This window comes from Lampetra planeri, chromosome 5 (assembly GCF_965212315.1).
Source record: "Lampetra planeri chromosome 5, kcLamPlan1.2.h2, whole genome shotgun sequence".
Taxonomy (NCBI): domain Eukaryota; kingdom Metazoa; phylum Chordata; class Hyperoartia; order Petromyzontiformes; family Petromyzontidae; genus Lampetra; species Lampetra planeri.
Genome location: NC_136111.1, coordinates 13,364,640 through 13,391,126, shown reverse-complemented (window position 1 = coordinate 13,391,126; position 26,487 = coordinate 13,364,640). Strand labels below are relative to the sequence as shown.

Sequence of the window (26,487 nt, the reverse complement as noted above, 5' to 3'; positions counted from 1 at the left end):
AACTGCTGCACGAAGAGGCACAAACCACCCACACACACGGGTACCAAGACTATAGTGACGTTTATTTCAATGTTAGCATTAGTTTTGTCTTGTAATTTATAGCACAACTGTCCCCATTGATATTGTTCATGTTTGCTTTGGGTAACACAATGCCCGTGGGGGGTTTCAAGTGAAAAAGACTCGACACTTGTCAAAAGCATTCCCCACACTCCCGTAACGTTCACCAAGACTGCTTTTTTTTAATGTACAAATTATCGCCATTTAAACCCAAACACCACCATAACAAAAAAGGGCAGATACTGCAATTGTAAAAGCTTGTGTGCACCGTCGTGCAGTGTCCACGTCTCTGTGTATGCGTGCTGTGCGATCACACTCTGTGCTCTTGAGAGACGTAACACGAGGCTGCGGGGCGAAGAGAGGTAGGGGACAACGCGAAGTGGAGGAGTGACGGCGACGTGCAAGTGAACGGAGCAAGCGTGGCGACACAAGGAAAGGAGTGCACCGCAAGTGGAGGAGTAAGGGGGAAGTGTCCGGGGGTGCGAGCAGATGTGCCGAGTGGGGAAGAGTGGAGGGGAAGGGGTGGTTTGTGCTGTGTTGAGAGACGTCAAAGGTTTGTGAGATTGAGAACGAGACTCCCGAATGGGAGAGGGGGTGAGGGCGATTTTCGGGGCTTGGATGAAGCTCAGTCGACAGGCAGTTCTCATTTCAGTGCCGGCTTCAGAAAGTCGGCAGCACCGTCTCACTCAGCGCCGATTCAAGAATGAGCAGCTCAACACCGGCAGAGCTTAACATGGGAATGTTCACTGGATAATTAAAAAATTGTGTCATTCTGTTTGGTGCCCTGCCCCCGGGCCGTGACATGTGCTGGCGGTAGCGTGTTGGCTGTTTATTGCCGATTCACGGTTCGAATCCAGTTGCCGCCCTGGTTATTACCGTGGGTGTTTTATGAAAACATGAACCATTTGCTTCAAAACGGACGTTAAAGATCCCGTGACGTCCTTTGCAAGAGTGGGGAATTGTGTGCAGGACATGATGATTCAATCTTGCCAATATTGATAAAGTAATAACAAATTACTCAATTGAGAATATTGATAGTAATTATTGCCCCCCGACTATGAAAACCTGGCAGGACCCTCCTGAAAAAGAGTCATGTGAAGCAGCGAGGCTCTCCTGTGTAAAGAAATTGTTATTACAAATTACGTGCTAAATCTATTGGTAAGTTATGATACTTCTCTACTTTTGTGGAATTGCAAAGGGCAATGGTTATATAAAATTACTGATTTAAACGGGCAACACTACGGATGGGAACCATGGTGCGTCAATTCGTAAAACATTCCCAAGACTGGGCTCCAAACGTGTCCAGCGCTGCTCGTAATTAAGACAACAGATTCATAGCAACATCAAAAACCAAAGATGCGTGCGGCAGCAAAAATTAGTGTTGAGTTTTAAAAGTGAAACCGAAAGGCAACAACGAATTCCATTTGAAATAGCTCGGCAAGAATGCACTCGACTGGTCGTGCCTTCTCTACTGCTGGAAGACTACCTCGTACCCATGCCGTAAAACATGTTTAGTCGTGTTAAGAAATACGTGCGTGAGTAAAAATTACTTAGCAACCCACATTAATGACTTAATTAATAATTGCACTTAACGTTTTACTCGCTTTAAGAATTACTGCGATTTTTGTTTCATTTAAATGTGAATGTGGTTTAAAATGCAATACTATGAATGTAACCAAACAACGAAGAAGCGTGCAGACCACACAATTTTTGAAAAGTTGGCCCGTCATTTGTCAAGCCAACTACTTAAACTGCCTCCTCTGGTATCAGCCACTCCCCTAAGTTTGACTCCTCTTCATAGGATAAGCTGACCCCACTCCAAATGGGATCAGCTGTTCCAGCTGAGATCAAGTTCTCCCGGTCAGGATGTGAGTTTGGTTGTTCGTAGCAATACTTTCTATTTGGATCATCTTGATTAGATTGCTGAAACCAATTCTCGTGAGATGGACCATGCGTTTCCAGTTGAATCAATAGCCTGATCTGGATAAAATCCTTGTGAAATCAGCTATACTTTGCAGATTCAGCTGTGCTTGGTGGGATCAGCTGTTCCTTTGAGGGCTGCGTGTCGTCCTTGGTCAGATTTCGGTGACGTAATTTTTTGGGAATATCCCGACTTTGCCATTTAGTTCCCCTTTGAGCCACTCCAAGTCCTCAGCTCCGAGGATGGTCAGCACATCACCAGTCTGTGAGAAGAACACAACCAACATCACCTGCACTGCCATAGTCATCGCCATAAACGGAATCACCACCATGGCCAATTTCAGAAAAATCAGTTACCACATCCCCAAGAAATGTCAATAGCATCACAACCTCAAGTGATTTTACTACCACCACATGTAACATCACCTTCAGCATAAACACCACTCATATTACTGCCAGCAACACCACCACTGACATTGTCACCACCACCTCCTTCTTCTTAAGCTCATTAGTTAAAGATAATTCACAATAATGACTTAAAGCTTTCGTGACTGCAATAATTAATCGTCTTAGGGTCTTTCGGTAAATTCACCTAGATAGGTTCAAATAAAATAACGTAGTTTTTAGTTATTTTTTTGTTATTTTCTTTGAACCTATCTATCTACGTGACTTTACCGAAAGACCCAAATAATATAATCACAATAAGTCCAATGTCAACCCACGACTGACTGATCCCTCCACCTTCAAGAGGTTAGCTCATGTTATACAGGTCAGAGGTTCTCAAGATTTAGCGTCACGGAAATAGTGTCGGAGGAAATAACAGTTGTACGGAATACTGCGGGCTTCAGACGAAACTTTAAAAACTGTGTTGGCAGCGTCATTCAAGCAGTCTAGAGCAGGGGTCGGCAACTAAAATGATGAGTCATTGCGGCCCTTGAAATATTGCATCTGAAGACGAGACAGTCCTTAATAAATAACATCACGAAGCAATCCTTAAAGAGCCACATGCGGCTCCGGAGCCGCGCGTTGCCGACGCCTGCTCTACAGTAACAAGGCAGTGATTGCGAGCGACGTGTTTCTGGACCATCCTCACTCCACCGTTTTATTCCAGATGCCGAGTGCGGAGGCAGGCAGTTGAGCAACCCTCGGTCACAGGCAACCACACTGCACATTGCGGACCCCCCCTATGGGTCCCCCAAATCCCATTCGAGATCCCCTGATGAGGAGTGCTGCTCCTAGGCGTCCACAGACACCAGTTGAGAGGCCCTGCGGTGGACGTGCAAGGCAGGCTCGGTCGTTACCTTGAAGCTGAGCTCCTTGACATCTTGGCCAACGAAGTCGTAAAGTGCCTGAACCCGAGGCTTCTCCTCACCTGGACAACCATACGCACGGTCACGCGCAGACACAAGTGTACACACGCGCACACATGCACACAGCCAGTCACGTGCAAGTACACATGCATGCATGCACGAGGTACTAATTTCAAGCCAAGTTGACCTAAGGGAAGCCTTGGACATGTTGAGATAGCATTCGCCACTTATAAGCTACATTGGCAGGAATTGAACTCAGGATTCTGAGATCATAGTACAGTTTGGGGAGCACAGCACCACCACTACCCACACACAGATACATGGCTACAACAAAGAACCCCCTTGTACACCCAACATGGACTGTTGGGGCAAGTGCTGCTAGAGAGCATCTATGAAGGCTGGATTTGAAGCTTTCGTGACTGCAGGAATCCATACTCTTTGGTTATTTCGGTAAAGTCACGTAGGTAGAAAATAAAATAAAGCCAGCCTTCATAGGATCTATGAAGGCTGGCATGGTGCTCGTGGAGTGGCCCGACAATGCTCAGTCACCTTTGTTTCCCCAGTGTTGGTGATTACACACCACCGCACGAGTCACTTGCCTTAAAGTCATTGCCCGAAAGAAACTAGTTCAGAACTCAGGTTGCAAGATTCATGTACGGGAACCGCTTTCCACGGAGACAAAGATCCCCTGTATAGCATTAACAGAATTTTGGGGCAAGTACGATTAACAAGCACTTATGAAGGGCCAGCACGACACACGAAGGGGTGGGTGACCAACACCACGCTCGGCCGCCTTTGTCTCCCAAGTGGCGATGTTGACACACCGTACCAGCCCGAGGGGAGGCCCAGGACCGATTTAGATAATCGCCACTGGTGTTGGCCGTGAGCGGGAATCCAACTTGGATTGCTGGATTCGTAGCGCGGGGCAATAACTTCTGCATGACTGCTCCCCACACACTGTCACGCACACCCACGCGTGAGTGTAAGAATCCCCGTTTCCATGGAGTGGCGTTGCTCAGCCGGGTACCTGCGCCGAGCGGGAGGTCCTCTAGAATCTCCACGAAGTCGAGCGGGAAGAGGCCCTCGCGGCCGTCACGGAGCCGCCCGCGTGCCCACTCCCCGCCAGGGTCACGCGCACACAGCGCCACCACAGCGCCTTCCTCCAGTGCCAGCTCGTCCTCTTGGCCCGGCTCAAACGCGAAGCGCACCAAGCAGCGTGGCCCACTGGCACACACGCACATGCGCGCGCACATACACACACGTGGATGACCCGTGTGAGTAAATAGGGGCGCACACAGGTACACGCACTATTAAAACAAACGCAAACGGATGGTAGTGCCCTCCTCCAGCACTCGCTCATCCACATGACCTGGCTCACATGGGAAGCACACCGTGCATTGTGGAGGACTGCGAGTCTACATGTACACGCATGTAACAAACGCACAGACGAGCAGACGCAGAGGCAGGATAGCGCCCGCCCCTAGCACCAGCTTGACATTGTGCTGCAATGCAACAGAGCAGCCAACCAAGCACTGTGAACCGCCCGCTAGTGCACACACACAATACACACGTGTTCTTTTGTAAAGGGGTCTACGTTTTGCGAGCACAGAGAAGAGAGAGCATAATTCTGGAGCGACAGGCTAGGCAACTTCCACACGGTGTCACGCAGCCGATGAAAAGACAATGATTTAGATTAAGTCCTCCTTCTGCCACATTCGAACTTTGCTCTTTTCCTGCGATTTATCATTTCCTCTGTGTTACCCATGGCTTGGCCATTGCTGCTGCTACGCACCCACACTGGCCACTGGCGGGAGTCGTGCAAACCCCACGCGTCATCCCCGCTGTTGACGTGTGGTCTTGGGGCTGGCGGGAGAATCGAAACATTGCTGGGAACGCGAGGAGCGCCTCTCCTCCATGCTCCAGTCACGAAGAAACCCTCCTCCAGATTCACACACAAAAACTGAGCTCTGGTGCGGAGCTCACACAGCCGCCCGGGCGCCAGGCTCCAGGTGTCAGAGAAAACCGAGGGATTCTTGTGCGAAGCGCCACGTGATCCGTGACGCGGAGCCCCAAAAGTGACAGGCGTTTGCCCCTGACAAATTGTGGTTTTTGTTAGGACTTGTGGTGTGAGCTGGGCATGGGGTCATGTTAAAAATGTATGGAACTTGCCAATGGCTGCTGCTGGTTAAAGTATTATTCGTGTTCTCACCTGGAAATTTCGTCATTGTCTTCTACATCCACCTGCAAAAAAGACACGGTCAAGCATGTAGACTGGCATCAGTTTCTATTATCTCTTTACCAATCGGATCCCTACCGTGCTACCGGAGTCAAACATGAGGCATTGAAGCTCTAGTTAGAATGACTCTAATGAGGTCGGACCCACAAGTTGAAGTCACCGTCGCTCAGTGGGGTATGGCGAATGCTGTTCACGTTGTTGCTGTGGCGTTGTTGTTGCTGTGACGTTGTTGCTGTGGCGTTGTTGCTGTGGCGTTGTTGCTGTGGTGTTGTTGCTGTGGTGTTGTTGCTGTGGTGTTGTTGCTGTGGCGTTGTTGCTGTGGCGTTGTTGCTGTGGCGTTGTTGCTGTGGTGTTGTTGCTGTTCACGTTGTTGCTGTGGCGTTGTTGCTGTGGCGTTGTTGCTGTGGTGTTGTTGCTGTGGCGTTGTTGCTGTGGTTGTGTGCGTACCAGCACTCTGACGTAGCATGCGGGGAAGATTCCGGTCTTCCCGCGCAGTTCCCCACGGAGCCACTCCCCGCCTGGCTCACGGCCAAGCATGCGCACGGTGTCTCCCACCGCCAGGGACAACTCTCCTGGGCCCTCTGATACCACAGCACACCAGTGAGATTAACACAACGGCACGCAAGCAGGATGACCACCACGCCATGTCACACAGTCAAGATGAACACCATATTATGCCTTCAACATTAACACGTCACAATGCACCATACGGCCAAGATTAAAGCCATGCAACATTAAGATGAACACCACATATCCCGTCTTGCCATATGCCGTCAATATTAACATCACGTCAAATAAGGCCATCAAAATGATCACCACGCCATCAAAATTAGCAAAATGGCATGTCTCTTTGGACTCCGTGTGGAGTTCAGTTTCTCTCTGGTTTGGATATGGGTTTCTCTACTTCATTCTCCAACCCACAGTTTCTCCACACCCCGTCCTCTGATGTCAACAAGTCTCCAGCTCTCTCTAGGGCAAGGTTTGGTTTGTTTCTGAATGGTTCCAAGAAGAGGCACCATCTCCCTCACTCTCTCTTGTCCTCTGGGTCTCGTCCACGCCCTGCCGCGAGTCTAAGAGGGTCTAGGGGAGGGCACGTTGCAAGGTAGTGCCTGCCTCTCACCGGCAGTGAAGTCGAAGAGCACCTCCGCACATGGGGAATTCTGAAACCAAAACAGGAACTTTAAGACAAGAGTTCGATATCAGATGAGACAAGGGTGCTGCATCAGATGAGACAAGGGTTCCATATCAATTGAGATGAGAGTTCCTGTATTATGTGTTTGGGTATGAAAGTGTGCACGAATACACGTGTACACACACATCTGCTTGCGGATACATGTTCATATGTATGAGTGTTGTGGGTGCAAGTGTTTGTGGGGAGTGGTGACTCAGTGGTTAGCGCACTGTACTCTGAACCCAGCGATCCGAGTTCACTTCCCACTCATGGCCAATAACAGTGGTGGATATACGAACCGGTCCAAGGCCTCTCCTAGGTAGACTCAGCTTTAAATGAGTATCTGGTGTGGTGCGTAGACATCAGTGCTGGGGAGACTAGAGTGGCCAGGCGCAGCGTTTGGTCACCCACCCCCTCGTGTGCCACGCCGGCCTTCATCGGCGCTGCTCGCTAACAGAACCTGCCTCAACAGCCTCTTAAAGGCTATACCGGGGGACCTTTGTCTGCGTGACCGAATAAGAAGGGAGGAGGCTGTGCGTGGCTAGGGAAGGCAGCGTGGTGCACTGCTCACGCCTGGCGCCGAGCCTCTCCCGTCGTCGCCCCCGTCGCCGTCGTCGAGCGGCGTGACAATGTTCACGAGAGAGCGGCGCACGCGGCCCACACGGTCACCACGGCGGCACTCCAGCCACACGCCGTCCTGCTCCGCCACCAGGGGCAGCACCTCGTACGGCTGGGAAGCACACCACACACACACAGACTCAGACAAAGATCCCCCCCCCTATGATGGCAATAGCAGTGACGATGACGGCAGTGGCGGCGAAGTGATAGTGTGGGCGACGGTACCTTAAAAGACAGCTCATTTGGTGCCTTTGCTTGGTTTTCCACGCGTGTGAGCACATGGGGCATGGGAAGCTGTAACGCACAAAGGCAAACACACCCCATGTAGCCTCAACAGACTTGTAGGGAAAATGAGCACCTATGAAGGCCAGCACGGCACACGAGGGGGTGGGTAGGCCAGCACGACGCCCAGCCGCCTTTGTATCCCTAGTGGCGATGATTACACTCTGCAACAGGTACTCATTTGAGGCCAAGTCGACCGAGAGAAGGGCCCAGGACCAGCTCAGATAATTGTCAATGGTGTTCGCCATGAGCGGGAATCGAACTCGGGTCTGTAGTGCAGCGCGCTAACCGCTACAACTACCGCTCTCCAAACGTAAACCAACACTACACACACACACACGGATCCACGCGCACGCACTCACGCACGCGAGCACACACTCGCGTGCTCACGCACACGTGCTTGCTCTCACCATGTAGGTATTGTACAGGGGGTGCCCCGGACCCGGTCTTGGGGGCAGGTCCCCCTGTTGATCCTCGGAGTTGTCGTTATTCACGTCGTTGCCCCTCCGTTCGCGGCTGCGCCCCCTTGGCGCTGCGTCGGTTCGGGCCGGGCCCCTCGTGTTTCCAGGCAAGTAGTTAGGCCGTGGAGGAGGCGGCTTCTTAGGAGGAACCTTCTGGGTGCTCGGCCTGAAGTACACACACACACAGACGAAGATTTCTCGTGTAGCCTTAACAGACTACTGAAAAGAGATGTTAGCGAGCACCTATGAAGGTCAGTGTATTGCACAAGAGAGTGAGTTGGCCAACACCACAACCAGCCCCCTAGTGCTAATGTTTATACACAATACAAGATGCTAATTCAAGACCGAGTTGAACTAGGGGAGGCATGGGAGCAGTTCTGATATCAATCCCCACTGATCTTAGCTGTGACTGGGAATCAAACGCATTTCACAATTGAAAGCACAGTCATCTATTTTATTTTATTTCACACACAACACACATCCGAATTTAACACACGTGAGGGAAACTTTTAGAATTCGTGAAATTTGAGGTGAAATAAGTGAACGGCTGATAACGCTGTTGATTCTGGTCAAATGTGAGCAGATCATTATCTTCATCATCATCATACCTTTTGAGGCACTGGGAAAGGTCGTCTGTAAAATTTGCCCGGCTTTCACTTGCTCGATTGTTATCTCCAAGCTGCACACACAAAGACAAAGATCCCCCATGTAGTCTTACAGACTGCTGGGGCAAGTGCCATTTGAGTACCTACAAAGGCCGGCAAGGTGCACGAGGGAGTGTTCTTGCCAACAACCAGGACCCTCCTCAAAAGAGTCAACTCACAGAATACATGTGAAAATCAAATGCAAATGTACAACGACCTACCTCATCCAGTGAGCGCGAAGACCCGTACCTCGTTGACGCCTGGAACTGAGATGGTTTCCTGGGAACCTTTGCGACATCTGGGGTCGATCAACATCACCATCAACAACCACCACACATCAGCATCAACACTTCAGCACCAATGCTAGGATTGTCTACATTAATCATCAAGGAGACACCCCGGCATTAAGGCCGCTATATCAAAAACAATAATCAGCACCATAGTGGAGAATATAAATAACACAATAAATAAGCAGACAATAATGTCTCCTTCACATATACATTTCCACATAAAACACATTTCTTGCACAACCCATCAGTCGCAATGCATTCTGGGTTGTGTAAGAAATTGTTTGTTTTACTTGGAGACGGATATGTGGAGATATATTGTCTGCTCAATAATTATCCTGCTATCAAACACAAGTAATTATCATTATTAATATCAGCACTAAACATCGGCATCATCACTGTAACATAAGATCAACACGAGCATTAGTGATGCTATTTACTTGTCCAACAATCACTATTAATAAAACACTCAACAACACCTCATCATGATCATCAAAGCAGCAAGTTGGCACAGTGGGGGGTCCATAAGTGGTGCATTTGTCAGTCACCTCAGTAAGTCAACAGATTACACATGGGTGTCTGTCCCGTGACCTCCTGCCAGTAGCGAGCCTTCCACATTTCACGTGGCCTCAAAGTGCACTTAGCCTGGCACTAGTGCCGTGGTGACATCACAGCCACTTAGTGATAAATGCCGGCCATTGTTGCTGCTGTTTTTTGTTCACTTGTGTGTGTTTGCGTATAGAGGCGTGCGTGTTACCTGATGCCGTTGGCCGAATTATGGTCGGTTTCCTCAAAGGCAGAGTCTCACTCGTGGAATATCCTGAACGGAACACACAGCTCGTTTTTTTCCTCGTGGCATTATCAGCGCAGCAATTGACACACGTCGCCCGCTGTGCAGTGCACGCTAAAGACCACGTGACGTAATCATTCGCAAGAGTCGGCCATTATGAGCCACCGATGTCAAAGCTAGCAGCTAAAGTGGGTAAATGCTTTAGTCTGAAGTCAATGGGATAGTCGTTAGAGGCAGAAGAGAAGTGACCTCCCAGCTTACCAAAGACGTCTTGGGTTTTAGGTTTGCAGAGCTGAGGAAAGTGAGGGCTAATCCACATGGCAGCAAGGCAAGAGAAGGTGGATATACAAAGGTGAAATGTTGCAGTAAATTACAGCAATTACAATCATTACACCACAGAATCATGACAATAAATACCCTATCTACAATATAACAGTCATAGAGTATTTATCTTTATCATCTGCACCACGACATCTTGTGAGATTACTCATTTTTCTCGTAAAATCATTCAAATTATAAATGATTGATGGTCGTAAATCATTACCAACACAATTGCCTTCACAAAGACAATCATAGTCCTATCTACGTGACTTTACTGAAAGACCCAAAGAATATGAATTCCTGCAGTCACAAAAGCTTTAAGTCAAGATACAATCATCGTCATCATGTCAGTAAAATCAGTGTCTTCATAGTAATTAAGATAGTAAATGATCATGTTTACAATAGTGCTATAAAACTAAATGTTGTATATGCAGAGTAATGTATTTCTTTAATCAAGAAATGCTCGTAGAGTTATGCTTCTGATGTTTTGCTAGGTCCTTTAGTATGTGCAGTACAGGACGAAATCGGAACGCTTGGAGAAAACCCACACTTCTTGGAAATATTGATTACAAGTCACACGCTTAAACCGAAAAAAACGTGTTCTCCGGTTAATTCCAAATCCACGTGATCCCCTCTATAGTACAGTAGTTGCATATCTTTACAGCAGTGGGCAGTTTGATTGATTTTTAAATCCTTTATATTAAGTTCACTTGCTTGTGCGCTTACGACCGTGCAAATCTTTCGGTCGTTTTTTAACCCACTTCCCGTGATCCAATCGAGCTGACATTTTGCACACAGACTCGTTGTGCGTGACAATTTATTTTCGTGAAAATTTTTTTCCAAAATTTTACACTTTTTGGAAAAAATAAATTATATTTAATTACCAATAGCTTAATGGTAGCAGGCAATCATCTGACCCATAGGTGGCAGCCATCTCAAGCCAGAGGACGAGAGGACTCTAGCCGCCACGCATATAAAGGATTTATAGTGAAAAACTTTGTTTTTACGGGTTAATTTTTTATTTCCATGGCTCTGCTATCCACTTAGCGGGTGGAGAGTCTTCTGCCCGGAAGCAGGAAAGTGTTATCACTGAGCACGCGCATCGATCGGTCCATCGTTAGTATTTGTTCTAAATCGTCATTTGTGCTTCACCGAGTGATTTATCCGATAATTTATTTTGTGAGCTCTAATTGACGAAACTGTGCGATGGCAAAGAAACTTAAACATCATTTATACCTACATTTGTTGTTTTTGGCATAGACATCCGCAGAAAATTGATATTTTTGGATTATCCGAGAATTTGAATTATCCGCGGCCGTCATGAATAAAATATTTCATTAATAAAATATTAATAAAAAAATACATCAGTAAATATTATGTACTGTACTCATGAGTGCATTCTACCTTACTCCTCCTCCAGGGCAGCCATGGGGGAGCTACTTGCACTCCCAATCCGGGTCATTTTTAGACAACTCCAGGACCCGCTTGATCTTAGTGATGCCCTCAGTCTAATTTTCTGTGGTGAGCTTTATTTTAGGCGGACCCTGAGACTCTATCCGAGTGCCATGAGTTCCTACCTGGCTAAACAAATAAAATCTTTTTATATTATCGTGACTACAAATCTTGAAAATCGAATCACCCTGGGTTGGCTCAGCGTACATCGCTCTCGACGGCTAAGTGAATGATGGGAATGGGTACATTTTCTCGGCCAGCACTGCTGGCGTGTTCTCACTCATAAGCGCTTTTAGATTTTACTTCATTCTTTTTCCCCTCCAGGACAAAGAGCGCTCTAACAAATCAGCATTCGACGGGGACGCGCCAAGCGAGGTCTGCCTGTAGCTTACATATGCTACAACACCACTACACAGTCTATATATGCTACAGCCCTTTTAAATTCCATGTAAATAACAAGGGCAAGGAATAAAATGAATTCATAAAACGAATCGTCACTGAATTTTGACAAGTCAAGTCACGTGGAGAGTGAACTTTCACTTTGGTAGCATTGGCTCAAAACAGCAGGGCCAGCATTGTTGGCATCAAGCACGTCGAGTAGTTGGTGAAGGGCATAGGCAGCGGAATAACAACAACAGACATCCGACACTCACCTTCCAGTGTCTTGCGCAAAGATGCATAGTCGTGTTTCGTTCCTCCACTGGCACTATCATCTTGCTCCTCATCTGACCATGATGCGGGATCCACCTGAGGCCGCTCCATTGAAGCGGCCGCAGCCACTGCCGCTCCCACCGACCGCTTATTCACGACCGCGTACAAGTCCGCAGCACCGCCACCTTGCGTTATCGCCGCAGCGGCCGCCGCCGTTCCGGCTGGCCGCTTATTCACGACAGCGTACAAGTCCGCAGCACCGCCACCTTGCGTTATCGCCGCAGCTGCCGCCGCCGTTCCGGCTGGCCGCTTATTTACGACCGCGTACAAGTCCGCAGCACCGCCACCTTGCATCGCCGGCACCGCTGAGCCAGCCTGCTTCGCCCCGGGCTTCGGAGGCGGCAAAGGCTTCGACGGCAGCAGGGCCATGGGCTTTGGCCCTTGAGGCATCAGCGGGCGACCGCACGAGTTCGTCGATGCCATTGCGGAGAAGGAGGAGACGGCGTCCGCGACTGATGACGGCGGAGCGGACGGACGCCGCGCGTCGTCCTCACGGCATCCCTTGGCACCGCCTCCATTGATGCTGGTGCCATCCCCCGGGGGTAGCACCAGCACACAGCTCTTGGGACGGACATTGGGTTTTGGTTTGAGCGGCGCGGCATCGCCGACACGAGATTCACCATTGCCGAACCTGGTTTGAGATCGGGGTCGTGGCACGGGCTTTGGTGATGGTGATGATGATGCTTGCTGTGCAAAAAAAGCAGCCCTATCCGCCACACTGCGGACACCGTCCGAGCTCATTGTTTGAGTTGGCGATACTGGCGACGACGTCGGTGATGATGCCGATGATGGGGGGGAGCGAGGAGGAGGAGGTCGTGAGACCTCCCTGTGACGAGGGGAGGGGACTGGGCAGGCACGAGCCGGGAATTGTCTGCTTCGAGGAGACAAAGACGATGTTAACGGTGGAGACGACTGCAGGTGGGAGACGCTGGTCACGAGGGTTGGCGGTTCGGGTGAGGTTGATGACTCCGAGGTTGAAGTTGAGAAACTTAAAGGAGATGCTGAAGATTCCAAAGTCGACCTTGATCTTGAAGATGATGCCAAGGAGCCAAGTCTTGATGTTGGAGAATCGAGTGTTGATGTCGAGGACTCCGAGTTTGATGTTGAGGAACTTAGTGTTGATCCTGTGAATCCTAAAGTCGCCCTTGATACTGGAGGTGATGTTGAAGACTCTGAGATTAAAGTCAAGGATACTGGTATCGATATTGATGTTGAGGGATGTAAGGTGGACTTTGATTCTGAAGACCTGAGTGTTGACGTCTGGGTCCCAACAGGTTCTAAATCAAATGACACGGGAAAGAGGGATAGGGATGCCGGGATGTTGGAGGGCGACTCCGGCAAGGTCCTGGCGGCCACTGACGGTCGTGGTCGCGGTCGCGGTCTAGGAACAGAGGTCACTACAGGAGGAAGAGCAGGTGATGCCAACACTGTCGAGGTGGTTGGCACGAGGGGTGGAGTAGCCTCCGAGTCCTCCGAAAAGTTGATGAGCCACACGCTGCCACGGTCACCAACCGGACGGGCGCTTAACAACTCGAGCGAGGAGGCAACTGGTGCCTGGGAGGCGACGGTGGTGGCAGGGAGAACGCCGAGGTGGTCCTCCGCCTCTAACGGCAGGTCCAGGAGGCAGTGATCAGGGCTCCGAGGTGAGGTGGCGGCGGGTGGGGGCGGCAGCAGTGGCGTCACGACGACCGGGTCAATGGTCAGGCGGGGAGGAGGTGGACGCGGGGGTGCCGAGGCGGTAGCGGTTGAGGATCGTCGGAGTTCTGGTCAAATATTGGGATAAACATTGTTTTAAAGTAATTGCCTATAATATATTAAAATTGCATGGGAAGTGTACAGTAAAACGTTTCATAACCTCGCAAACCAATAAACTTAAGGTAACATTCATCCGCTACCACGAAAACTATTGTCATCATAACCCCCCAAAGGCCATGTACAACAATTTAGCAAAAAATTAGAGATACTCGGTCAGAAGGATAAAACTTTAACAAGCAGCAGGGTTCACGTACCTGGAGACAGCCATTGAATGTGAATCAAAATAAACCAAAACGGTGTATTAAAGGGGCAGATGTTATAGTAGTGTGGAGTGATTTTTAAATTCTGATCCCGATTTTAATGGAACAACAATGTGACGAAAAAAGACATTCATCAGTGCATTCTACTTCCTATGACATACGGTTCAAATATACTGTGGTCATAATTAAAAATAATGGAACAAAAATTTAAATTTTTTAATAATAGCATGGCGTGATGCATGCTTGAAGTAAGAGAAAGAAAGACGAATGGATGGATTAGACAACATAGCAGGTTAATGACATCATTTGTACTGTTTAGAAAAGTGGGCTTGAGTAGGACATATCGCTACAAGCAATGCACCACATACCCACTTGAACAGACCTCTCATCTAACACCAAAAATTAGAACTCTTCACCATGTACCAATCATTAGATATATTTATAGAGCTTAGCTCTGAGAACTAGGCGAGGCTGAATTAAGTGAAACCCGCTATAAGATTAGCGATGGTGGTTAAATGGAGACCTTCAAACTCAACTCACTTCACTGCTTCAAAGCATGCCTCAGTGCTACGAGAAAACCCTTCATCCCTTGGGCAAAGAGAGAGACACCCAACTGCAGGTGTTGCATTCGGAATTTGTTTCTCTTGGCACTCTTACAAGACATCCATTATGATTCCCTCGCGGATGGAGTAAAAGCAATTTAGATTTTCTCACCTCGTTCCTGTTCGCTGATATCTTCTGAAGCAGTCTGCGTTGCTATGGAAACCAAGCCGGACCTAGGAACGGCACTATCATGTGTTCGTCCAGAGGTCTGCTGCTCCTCAACGTGAGCCTCGGAGGGTCTGGGGGCTCGTTCAGGCCTGCGAGCCTGCTCTCGCCTGGGAGAATGCTGCTCCGGCAAGTCAGCCTGGATCTGCCTGGAGGCCTGGTTGGGCTGGAGAGCCTGCCTTTGCCTGGGCCGGCTCTCTGAGATCGCCTCGTATTGCAGGGCCTGCGCTCCCTGCTGGAGGTCTGGCGAGGGGAGGACGCCAAACACGGCCTCCTCGTACGACGGGGGCAGCTGAGTGTGCGTGCGTGCGTGCGTGCATCAGAGATCGTGTGTGTGTGTGTGTACACAGTAAAGTTAGGGGACGTGTGTGTGTTTGTGTGCAAGTGTGCATGTGTGAGGGTGCACACGTACAAAAGTGAAAGTGCGTAATACAGTTTTTTTGGGTTAGATCGCGTAAATATATAAATGTGTCATTAAACCCCACACCACCCAACACAGCCAATTAGTAAGGGTTGTCACGTAAACGGAATGATGGCCAATTCGTCACTAGTACAGCACACCGGTGCGTTTAACACGTCGCGAAAGCCTACGTGTTAAACTACATGTGTGTGTTAGAGGATGTACGTGTTTGAGCATGCAAGTTATGGGGGACATGTATCCATGTGTACATCGAGAGTACTGGATGTGGACAGGTTATGTGATTTTCAACACAGCGCAAAACATTTGAATACATTATTTTTTTATGGAAAGTACTTTTCTGCCAAATCATTACATGGAAAAATAGTTACGTCAGAATACAAAATTATAATGAATTGGCTATTTTCCACCAAATATTCCAGAAAATGCCTTTCCACAAATACATGAATTGGGTCAATAAGGCCCCACATGTTCTTAAAGGCAACATTTTGCGATGTCTTCAAATTGCACTTTTCATTAAAATGTTTAATTAGCACTCCATAAAAAAGCTACACATGTTTTCAGTTTGTGCATTAAGATGCAATGAACATACAGTATTGTACTTGGTGCTCAATTTCAATCCGAATCATCTTCAGAGAAGCCCAGGCTGAGTTTAGATTACAATAGACACTCATGTTGTGCATGACTTGAAATTCAACCTAAATTTACACAGTTGCAGTGCTGCATGCGAGTCATTATTCCGTCACTGCACACAAACACACATCCCACTCACTTCAAAAGGTGCGTAAAATCCTTCGTAATCTTCTCTCGAGTAGTATGTTTGAAAGTCTGATAAGTCAGGTGTGTCCGAGTTCCTACACAGAAACGTGCACGCACATCCATCAACGTGCAAACACATTCATAAATACGAACGCACACACATACTGATTCACGCATCCATATGTACACAATAGTAAGTACGTGCACACAGACACATAATTATTAGACACGTGTCCAAGCAAGGCTCTGTCATGAAAACACGTAATACTCTGAATTTAAAGGTCACAAATTGTATGGGGTCAATTCAACGAATCATAATTTTTGATTCAAGAAAGTCAGAACCAGTTTTTATTTTACAAATAAACCAGGATGAAGCTATGATAAACCCAGGCACCAGCAGCAGTGACCACACAAGTAACTATTTTGATCAAGGGTAATTGTTGCTTTGACACATGCTGGCACTCACCTGTGAGGCGGGTGTGGGCGCCTTTCTGCAGGCGAGGGAGCTCTATTTGACGTGCCTAGAGGGAGAGACGACCACATACAAACCTTTTCATGGCACCGTCTCCTGAGAATGTGGCTAACTCCTTCATAAAGGTTTTCATTTATATTGCCTCTTACAGGTATCAGCACCACATTTCCCTGCACGTGAGTGTCTTGCACAGATTCCATCCAAACGCAATCCGCCAACCCAGTCTCCGAGCCACCGCGTTTCAGGTGAGGCACCGCGTGGCCGCCGCCGGAGCAGGCATGCAAAACGTGGGCGAGTGAGCGCGTGTGTAGGTGGGACACCATGTGACACTTATGGAGGTCACGAGAGATTGGCGATCTTACTTCTCTTCAGAGCCGCTCGGAGGGATGACAGTGGTCCACTGCTTAAACAAAACAAATGACACAACATTGGAATCTAACAAAATTAGAATTTTCATAGACATGTTGGAAAAACATTACATTTTCGCGTGTGCTTATCGGTCTACGTGTGTACACGCACATCTATACTGCAAAGGACCTGAATAAATATTGCACTGACCAATGCAAGCGTATCCACATTAAAACATCTACCCTGGGAAACACTGCCACTCTAAGGCACACACTCATTCCCACTACCATTCTAAGATGCTCTCAATCACACTCCCACTAAGATACAGAGGACGTGCTTGGCATTGAACAATAAATATGAGACAGCTCAGGGGTGAACTCAGATAAGGCGGCAGTTATCATTGAGGAACTTTCTGTTTTGATAATTAAAAAAAAGCACAAGGGACACTCCACTGTAGTCAACGCCAAAGTGCCAGTGCATTTGACTTTGCCTTTATAATTCATGTGAATGGGAGAAAGAAAACTAGCCCTCGGGTTCAACCCAGCGTCTCTGTGATGGAAGGATCGGTGACGGTAATGGTCATTCAGAATATCGCACAGCCATTATAAATCTGTCTCTCAGATGTACATTTTCAGTGATCATTGAATAAAATCAATTACCCAGGAAAACCTCAGCAAGTCTTGGTGCCTTATTTCCAATGGTGCTGTGTGCATCTTGTCAAAGATAAATTATCATGCGAACTCTCGCAGCAGGCAGCACACACACTACCTTGTGTTCGAGAATGGCCTTAGAGGATATCATCGCAACTGGTTACAATGTCCCTTCAATTGCTTTTTAATCCAGATCAGGGTACAGATCTTATATATTCCCTGCAAAGAGAGTTATTGGCATGCTAATAAAACCAAGTTTTAAAATTCTCAAAACTTGAATATGTAGAGTTTAATTATTTTTGCAACTGGTGACAAGACTGAGATAATCAACTTTCTACGCTTGAGAATCCACTGGTGGCTACCCGAAATTTAGCACAGGATATTAGGAGCATTCTGCTTTTACCTATTAAAGTGGAATGCCCAGAGAAATGTTAAACCAAAGTGCACATATATACATGTGTGCCTATCCGTGCGTGTGTCGGCGAGTGATAATTTTGTGTGTGGGTACATGCATGTGTCTGTGTGTGTCAGCCATTGTGGGTGAGTGGGTAGTGTAGCAGCTAGCGTGCTACAATACAAACTCGGCCACCCGAGTTCGATTACTGCTCACGGCCAACAGCAGTGAAGGTAAGCTGAACCGATTCTGGGCCTCCTCTAGGTCGACTCAGCCTCAAAATGGCTACCTGGCACAATGTGTAAATGTCGCCACTAGGGAGACAAAGGCGGCCGGGGGTGATGGTAGCCACCGACCCCCTCATGTGTCCTGCCGGCCTCTTCATAGTTGCTCGCTAGCAGCACTTGCCCCAACAGTTTGTTTAGGCTAAACAGGGGATCTATGTCTTAGTTGTTTCAGTCATCTCAGTAAGTTAATCCCCAACTCCTGTGCCTGCTCCTGTGACTTCCTCCCAGCGAGCCTTAGCCAGTTCACGTGGTCTCAAAGCACTCCAAGCCTGGCACAAGCGCCGTGGTAACATCACTGCCACTCTTTGGCAAATCACCATTGTTGTGTGTACACATGCAAAGGTGCTCCCGTGCGTCTGCACAAAGTGTCTTCAATGCCACACACAAAGCCCCCAGTGTCTGCTCGTTGTGCATGTGTCCACTGGCACAAAAAGCTCAATGATAACATTGACACTGGCCAACGTAACCGGCCGCTGCAGGGCTGAAGGTCGCCCTCTGTTTAACTACCGACTCCCTCCGCCGGTTCAGTCGCCACCGCTCACTGCCCTCTCCTCATGGCTAGCAGACCTCGACATTAGCTCCTGAACATAATGCCATCCGCAACAGAGAAATTGAAAAAAAGCTTCTTAGCTCAATGGGCGTTACCCAGAATAAACTGACAGACTGAATTTGGGATGAAGATAAATGATCAAAACTAAAGTCTCTACCTCCTTGTCCTCCATCCCCTCCCTCTGTACAAGTCGGGCCTGTGTGTGGAGGTTTTACCTGGATGGCCTCGCGTTTTGATTCACATCTCGCTCCGCATCTGTGAAATGAAACACAGTGAAGGGTCAGCATGAGGAGACGCCTTTCGCACCTTTAAATACGCGAGAGTTGCAGTAGTATTACTCTCCTGGAGAGGAGACCTGGTGTAATAGCGTCCTTTCTTTATTTACCAACACAAGAACAGACATGCTCACACCAAGGCTCAAAGTTTGTAGGTATTCAGTAACAAAACAAACCTTCCCATTATCCTGTAAAGAACAATAACCATGCCACGAATCCTAATGATATAAACAAATTTTAAGTTACCAAGTAAAATGATCACTCGTGATTTTGTCCGATGAACTTTCTGAAATGGCAGCCGCTGAATTCGGTTAGGGGCTATATTAATCCCTGTTTGCAACGTCAATATTGATGCTGTTAACGTTCATATTTTGGTAGTTCGTTGTTTACATCCCACTCTAGTCACATGGCCATTACCAAAAATGGCAATAGTCCGAAAAATAATTAAAAGTATTTTCTTAAAAAAAAGAGTCAGTTTTATTAAACTTTTCAAGCAGTGTTCTAGTTGGCATTGTTCAGATTTTTTTTGGCATTTTTTCTCACTGTGGGAGGAAACCAGAGGGCCTGAAAACAATATTGGCCAAGAGCATAAAACTCACGGCACATGTTGGCAGCTTTGATAAGTCCTGGCTCAATGTGTTGGCTTTATTTTTATGAACCCAATGGATTCAAAAAAATTTTACAAAAAAATCCGAGAATCCCACAAGGAGAAACGTTTTTGGTATAGACCAGTTGTACTCAAGTTTTCTGGAACTGGGGACCATCTCGCATTTTTTTGGCAAACCACCGTGCCCAAATAATACATTTGTCGAAATTAAACTACTCTAAAAGTACTGTAGAATGTATGGTTAAGATGGTTAATGTTGCATTTAAATGTGTGGTGCTTTGTGAAAAACTATTTTGGCATCTGCAACAATTACGCAGACCACTTCGCATGGTCTTGTGGACCAAATGGGATTCAAGCCTTTACAGCCTGTGGTCCGGAGCACAGAATTATGGTAAGAGAGCACTCACAATCACCGTGACAGCACACGCACAGCACTGCAGTTTCAATTCCAACCACATGCAAACCACCCATTGGCAAAACATTCCAAGGGAGTACCCACCAGAGGAATAGTCTCTGGACTCAATTAAGCATTCCACAATTAACACAACTCAAGATAGGACAGATTCGCAACTTAAAAATGTATTATAGTCAAGATTTTCGATAAACATGAGACATCTCCATTACCAATTGGGCAAATATAAAAAAACACTATCACCTTTTTCATTACGATGGGAGTCTGGCCCCTTACACTTTGTTATTAAATGGCTACTGTCTCTATATGATGCTTGTTAAGCAAGTAATTCGTTCATTTCCCCTCCCCCCCCAAAGCATCTATAAATGTCACAAATCAGTCATGATTCAAGTCAAGAATTGATTAATATTTGTTTTGTGTTTTGGACAATGTTTTTTTTTTAAATATCCTTTATATTGCTCTGTTGTTTCGTACACACTTCCATATTCTTGCGTAGTCTAAACAATTATTTCGCACCTGCACAACTGAAAGCATGATACCATAAGCAGAAAATGTTATTGTAATTTATGAATCAATACTTGTTTGCATGCCTGATATATCTGAACACAGATTATCTCTTCTTGGTAAACTAAGTTTGTTTATGTTTGTGACCCTTGATATAAAAAGCCTGCCGCTTCTTCTTTTGCATGACCAAATTAATAGCGCTTACCAGATATTCAGTTCTAAGGTGATTTAGCCATTCAATTACTTTGTTTAAGAGTTGGTGTATTGCTGATACACTGCATTCGAATTTATATTTCGGGCAGGGCAAAATTTACGGTGCAAAGTTTGGTGTACTCAAAACAGGGTGGCACCATTTGCACGACGATTATTTAAAATCACGCAGAAATATTCTGACTCAAGCGCCCCAGCACAAAAAATCTTGAAAAACTGGTTCCACCTGGTGTACGTGAAATGTCAGGAATGTCTTCGTTACCAAATATAACTCTGGAAAACAATGACGTTCTTCCTTAGATGTAGCTTTTAAAAACAAATATCCCGTGCACGTAACTATACCAATCAAACTTTAGTTATTAATAGATCCCGGCTGTGAATGTAAAAAATTCAGCCCCTAAACCTTCCCTTCACCCCATCAGCCTCTGCCAAACAACACGCTCGATCCCAATACAGAACCTCTCATCTCATCCCATACAGAACCCCTCATCTCATCCCATACAGAACCCCTCATCTCATCCCATACAGAACATCTCATCTCATCCCATACAGAACCCCTCATCTCATCCCATACAGAACATCTCATCCCATACAGAACCTCTCGTCTCATCCCATACAGAACCCCTCATCCCATACAGAACCTCTCATCTCATCCCATAGAGAACCCCTCATCTCATCCCATACAGAACTCATCTCATCCCATACAGAACCTCTCATCCCATACAGAACCTCTCATCTCACCCCTTACAGAACCCCTCATCTCATCCCATACAGAACTCCTCATCTCATCCCATACAGAACATCTCATCTCATCCCATACAGAACTCATCTCATCCCATACAGAACTCCTCATCTCATCCCATACAGAACCCCTCATCTCATCCCATACTGAACCTCTCATCTCATCCCATAGAGAACCCCTCATCTCATCCCATACAGAACCTCTCATCCCATACAGAACTCCTCATCTCATCCCATACAGAACCCCTCATCTCATCCCATAGAGAACCCCTCATCTCATCCCATACAGAACCCTTGCCTCAGCCAATACAAAACCCCCGTCTCTGATACATAACCCGTGTTTATTTTACCATCCAAAACAGTTGTGTAAGCTTATAGAATAGCAGCAGCTTTAAAAATACTCTATAATGTACTCACAAAACACTCACACTTAACCATACAAAAAGTATCATTCTTTACCTGAACACATCTGTAAACACTCAACTGCAGCATGAACACACTGTACAACCAAATCTACAACACCTTGTTGAGACACACCTGCCCATAAGCGCCTGTAAAAACTCATCTTTTACACCAAAGACGATTGTATAAAACTGTGCAACACAAATATACATCACAAACGTATCAAGATACACCTGCAAACACATACTGTACATTCCACTAAACGCACATGGAAACAACAACACACCAATACACAACGTACAGTCTGTACACATATCTGTACACAAACCCTGTACACATCCATCAGACCACTCTCATCAACACCCATGCTCTATTCACTGATGGATGAATGCCCCCGCAAGCTGTCACGGTCACGCAAGTGTAACAATCCATTGAGCTCCTGCACGCAATGTAATCAATCTCGCGGTTCAATGTTAACGATGTACGACTTCTCGGGCATGTTCCCACCTTTGGCTGCTGCTCCTTCCTTAGTCTCAACCATTGGCATTCGCCTGTCTTTTCTAGCAGTGTCTTGCCTAAAAACACATTTGTATTCGTATTGTAGTCAATAGTGTGCGTCTCTGACTCGTACTGCTTGTCCTCCGATCCAAGTTCCTCGTTCTCTCCGTGTTCTTCCAAGCACGCACTCACACCGATTCAACTTTATTTACACTATCGAATTAAACTTCGCAAACTTAAGTCAGTTAGTGTACATCTTCACACACCAATTTCTAAATGTAAACATAATAATACAGATACGGACATAAAATATATTCAGAAATGTAAAACACGTATTTAGCTGCCATGTCGAATGGACTTCATGATGGGCTGGGATGACCTCTGATTAAGATATCATCAATGCAGACAAGTATGCATCGGTATCATTACAGCATGCTGGGGGAGTAATGCTGCATCGATGAGTCAAATGAAATCGATTCAAAGACACACAAAATAAGAGGAAAGAGTCGAAATCGATTTATTTATTTACTCCATGCTAATCATACCACACACCCTGGTAGCTAGGTGACAGTGAGAGGCTCGCAGTCGGAAGGTTGCAAGTTCAAATCTTGTTTGGGGGCTCAACCTATTATCCCTCTGGGGTCGATAAAATGGAGTACCCCGTTTGTGGGGAAGTCAAAATGATTTGTCTTATGGATAGACTTGCCCTCGCCATAGGAACGAGGGATTTCCATCGCTGGCTCAGCGCTGTAAACTGGAGATGAACACCACCCCACAATGCCCATTTTATTGAATACGAACGCTCAAGTAACGTTACATTCATGCTGGAGAAAGAAGACAAAATTAACGAGCTCGCGAGGCACTAAAAACTCACAAAATAAATAACCGAGTGAAACCGCGGCCATGAATAACACCAAGAATAATCGATAAAGGTGACTTCATCACACCATTACGATGGGACCGTTTAAATGTTTATACACCACTATACAAGCACAAGTCCTACATATAGTACTCAAACGTTCACATCATTGTGCAGAACCGATACAACTCTACAAGGTTCTCGCAGAGCTGCATTGGCTTCTGATTGCGGAACGAATAGATTATGAGGTCGCACTCGTGATCATACCTGTCAACCCATACGGTTTACCTGTATTCTTGAACAGGCAAATTTAGTTTTCAGGTCCATACGGCATACAGCCGTTTCAATACGGGCAACATTTTTTTTGTCTTTGTGTTTCTCCCTTGTGATGGGACTTTGTAGAATGAACGTTGAGATTTCTAAGGGAACGGGGTGACCAATAATGTCTGAATTGGTCTGTAAAAAGGTAGGCACTGATAAGGGGTTGACAGGTATGCATTATATACAAAATGCTTGCCACAAATTAACCACCATACCTTGCTATCTCGTCAATGAGCAAAACTACCAAGAAAACTCCGGTCATCCTCGCAGCGGATTTTGGCTGGCCATCAAACAAAGACGGTCACTGCATCGCTTGCTTTCAGATGCGCTTCTGCGGCCGTCTGGAGCGTTGCTCCTTCCGATATTAGGAAGCCACTGGAGCTATATGCACTTATACATCTAGATTAAAACCGAATTTGTTTATAACGCTTTTTGTGTTTAAGTTTGTTGTCCTTCCCCCGCACCTCTGATTAGCACGGTCGACTTCGTACCGATGTGAAATAATTTCAACATACAGTACACATACATCTGAACACACCTAAACATACCTGTAATTACCAAGGTGACTCATCAAACCAATAAATACCGGTATATACCTTCAACACACACACGTACAAAACGTAATTCACCAGTACACAGCTCTATATACACCTGCACTTTATATATCAATATACATCTGCCACACACCTGTATCTACACCATTGTACATCTACTTGTACACACAAGTGTAGATATATATACTGTATACCTGTTCACACACCCCTGTGTACATGTACAGAGCAGATATTGGGAATAGCGTCTTGATAACACACTCATTTCCAATGGTTATCACATAACTCACTGAAATTGGCCACATTTAGAAATTGGAACCACTAAAGTAATGCTACCTCTGATGGAACCAAAAGTGAAAGATCTGGTCCGGGCTCAGACTACTCCTAGCTTCTAAGATCTGACAATCCGGCACATTTCTGGTGACAGGGCGCACACACAAACATAAATATACATCAACATCCCTCTGTACAGGAATGTGTACAAACTTAATTTAATATTAATAACTTATTAAATACACCTGTACACACACCAGTCGACAAACCTGTACACACAGGTATGGACACACTTGTTCAGACACACCTGCATAAACACCCCTGTACACGCACACCTGTACACAAAGATCCGCCGTATAGCATTAACAGACTGTAGGGGCAAGTGCTGTTAGCAAACATCTATGAAGGCCGAAACGGTACACGAGGGGGTAGGTGGCCAGAACCACACCCGACCGCCTTTGTATCCCCAGTGGCCATGTTTATACACCGCACCGGGTACTCATTTGAGGCTGAGTAGACCTAGGGGATGCCCAGGGACCGGTTCAGATAATCGTCACTGGTGTTGGCTGGAAGCGGGAATCAAACCCGGATCGCCGGGTTCATAGCACAATGCGCTAACTACTACACTACCGCTCCCCACACACCTGTACACGCACACCTGTAGAGACACACCTATACACACCTGTACAGGTACACCTACACGCCTACACACCTTTACAGGCACACCTACACACACACCTATACACACCTGTACAGGTACACCTGTGTGAGCACGGAAAACCTGTAGAGACACACCTACACACACCTGTACAGGCACACCTGTAGAGACATACCTACACACCTGTACACGCACACCTGTGAGCAGGTCTACCTGTACGGACATACCTGTGTAACCACGTACACACACCTACACACACCTGTACACGCACACCTGTGAGGTCTACCTGTACTGACATACCTGTGTAACCAGGTGCACACACCTGTACAGGCACACCTGTAGAGACAGACCTACACACCCTGTAGAGGCACACCTACACACACCTGTACAGGCACACCTGTGAGCAGGTCTACCTGTGTAACCAGGTACACACACCTACACACACCTGTAGAGACACACCTGTAGAGACACACCTGTAGAGACACACCTGTAGAGACACACCTGTAGAGACACACCTACACACCTGTACAGGCACACCTACACACCTGTACAGGCACACCTACACACACCTGTACAGGCACACCTACACACACCTGTACAGGCACACCTACACACCTGTACAGGCACACCTACACACCTGTACAACAACAACAACAACCGCCATTCGCCACTAAGTGGCGGTGACGTCACCACGACGCTTGTGCCAGGCCACCTGTACAGGCACACCTACACACACCTGTACAGGCACACCTACACACACCTGTACAGGCACACCTACACACACCTGTACAAGCACACCTGTAGAGACACACCTACACACCTGTACAGGCACACCTGTGAGCAGGTCTACCTGTGTAACCAGGTACGCACACCTGCACACACACACGCGAACCTGTATAGGACGCACACCTACAGCCCCCACCCTCGGCCCTTTAACCGCACTACTTCCCACCCCCACCCCAGAACATTAAAACAATGGGGGGGGGAGGGGGTGTGTGATGGGGGTAAACAAAAAAAAGTCCTCAAGTTAAAGCGCTCTTCTCGATCCGCGTCGCGTCCGCCACCGACCACCAACTTCCTTCCCGCGGAAGCGGACTCGCCCCGAGCTCACCGCGGGAGTGATGCTGCTGCTGCCCGCGCTGACCGCGGGTGTCGGGCCGCGGAGGGCGGGCGCGGCGCCTCCGCTCGGAGGGACCGAGCGCTGCGTCCCGCCTCTCCGCCATCTCTATTGGAATTCGACGCGCGGCGCCGTTGC

General features: G+C 47.1%; 1 protein-coding gene across 2 annotated transcripts; it reads right to left on the bottom strand.

Annotated features, from left to right (window-relative positions):
• Nucleotides 1-41: 41 nt before the first annotated feature.
• Nucleotides 42-26,487, bottom strand: LOC144718921 (uncharacterized). 2 transcript variants are annotated; one of them, XM_078594547.1, is made up of 19 exons: nt 26,344-26,487; nt 19,137-19,176; nt 17,055-17,095; nt 16,687-16,741; nt 16,234-16,315; nt 14,990-15,335; nt 12,203-14,023; nt 9,744-9,806; nt 8,921-8,997; nt 8,664-8,734; nt 8,005-8,221; nt 7,538-7,606; nt 7,266-7,424; nt 6,644-6,683; nt 5,971-6,104; nt 5,497-5,528; nt 4,315-4,511; nt 3,279-3,349; nt 42-2,240 (listed from the first exon to the last, which is right to left on the bottom strand). In XM_078594547.1, exons 1-19 carry the CDS (start codon nt 26,453-26,455, stop codon nt 2,133-2,135), a joined length of 3,735 nt encoding a protein of 1,244 aa, XP_078450673.1. In that variant the 5' UTR covers nt 26,456-26,487; the 3' UTR covers nt 42-2,132. The 2 variants fall into 2 exon arrangements, with proteins under 2 accessions (XP_078450673.1, XP_078450674.1); XM_078594548.1 differs by having other exon boundaries at nt 17,055-17,092.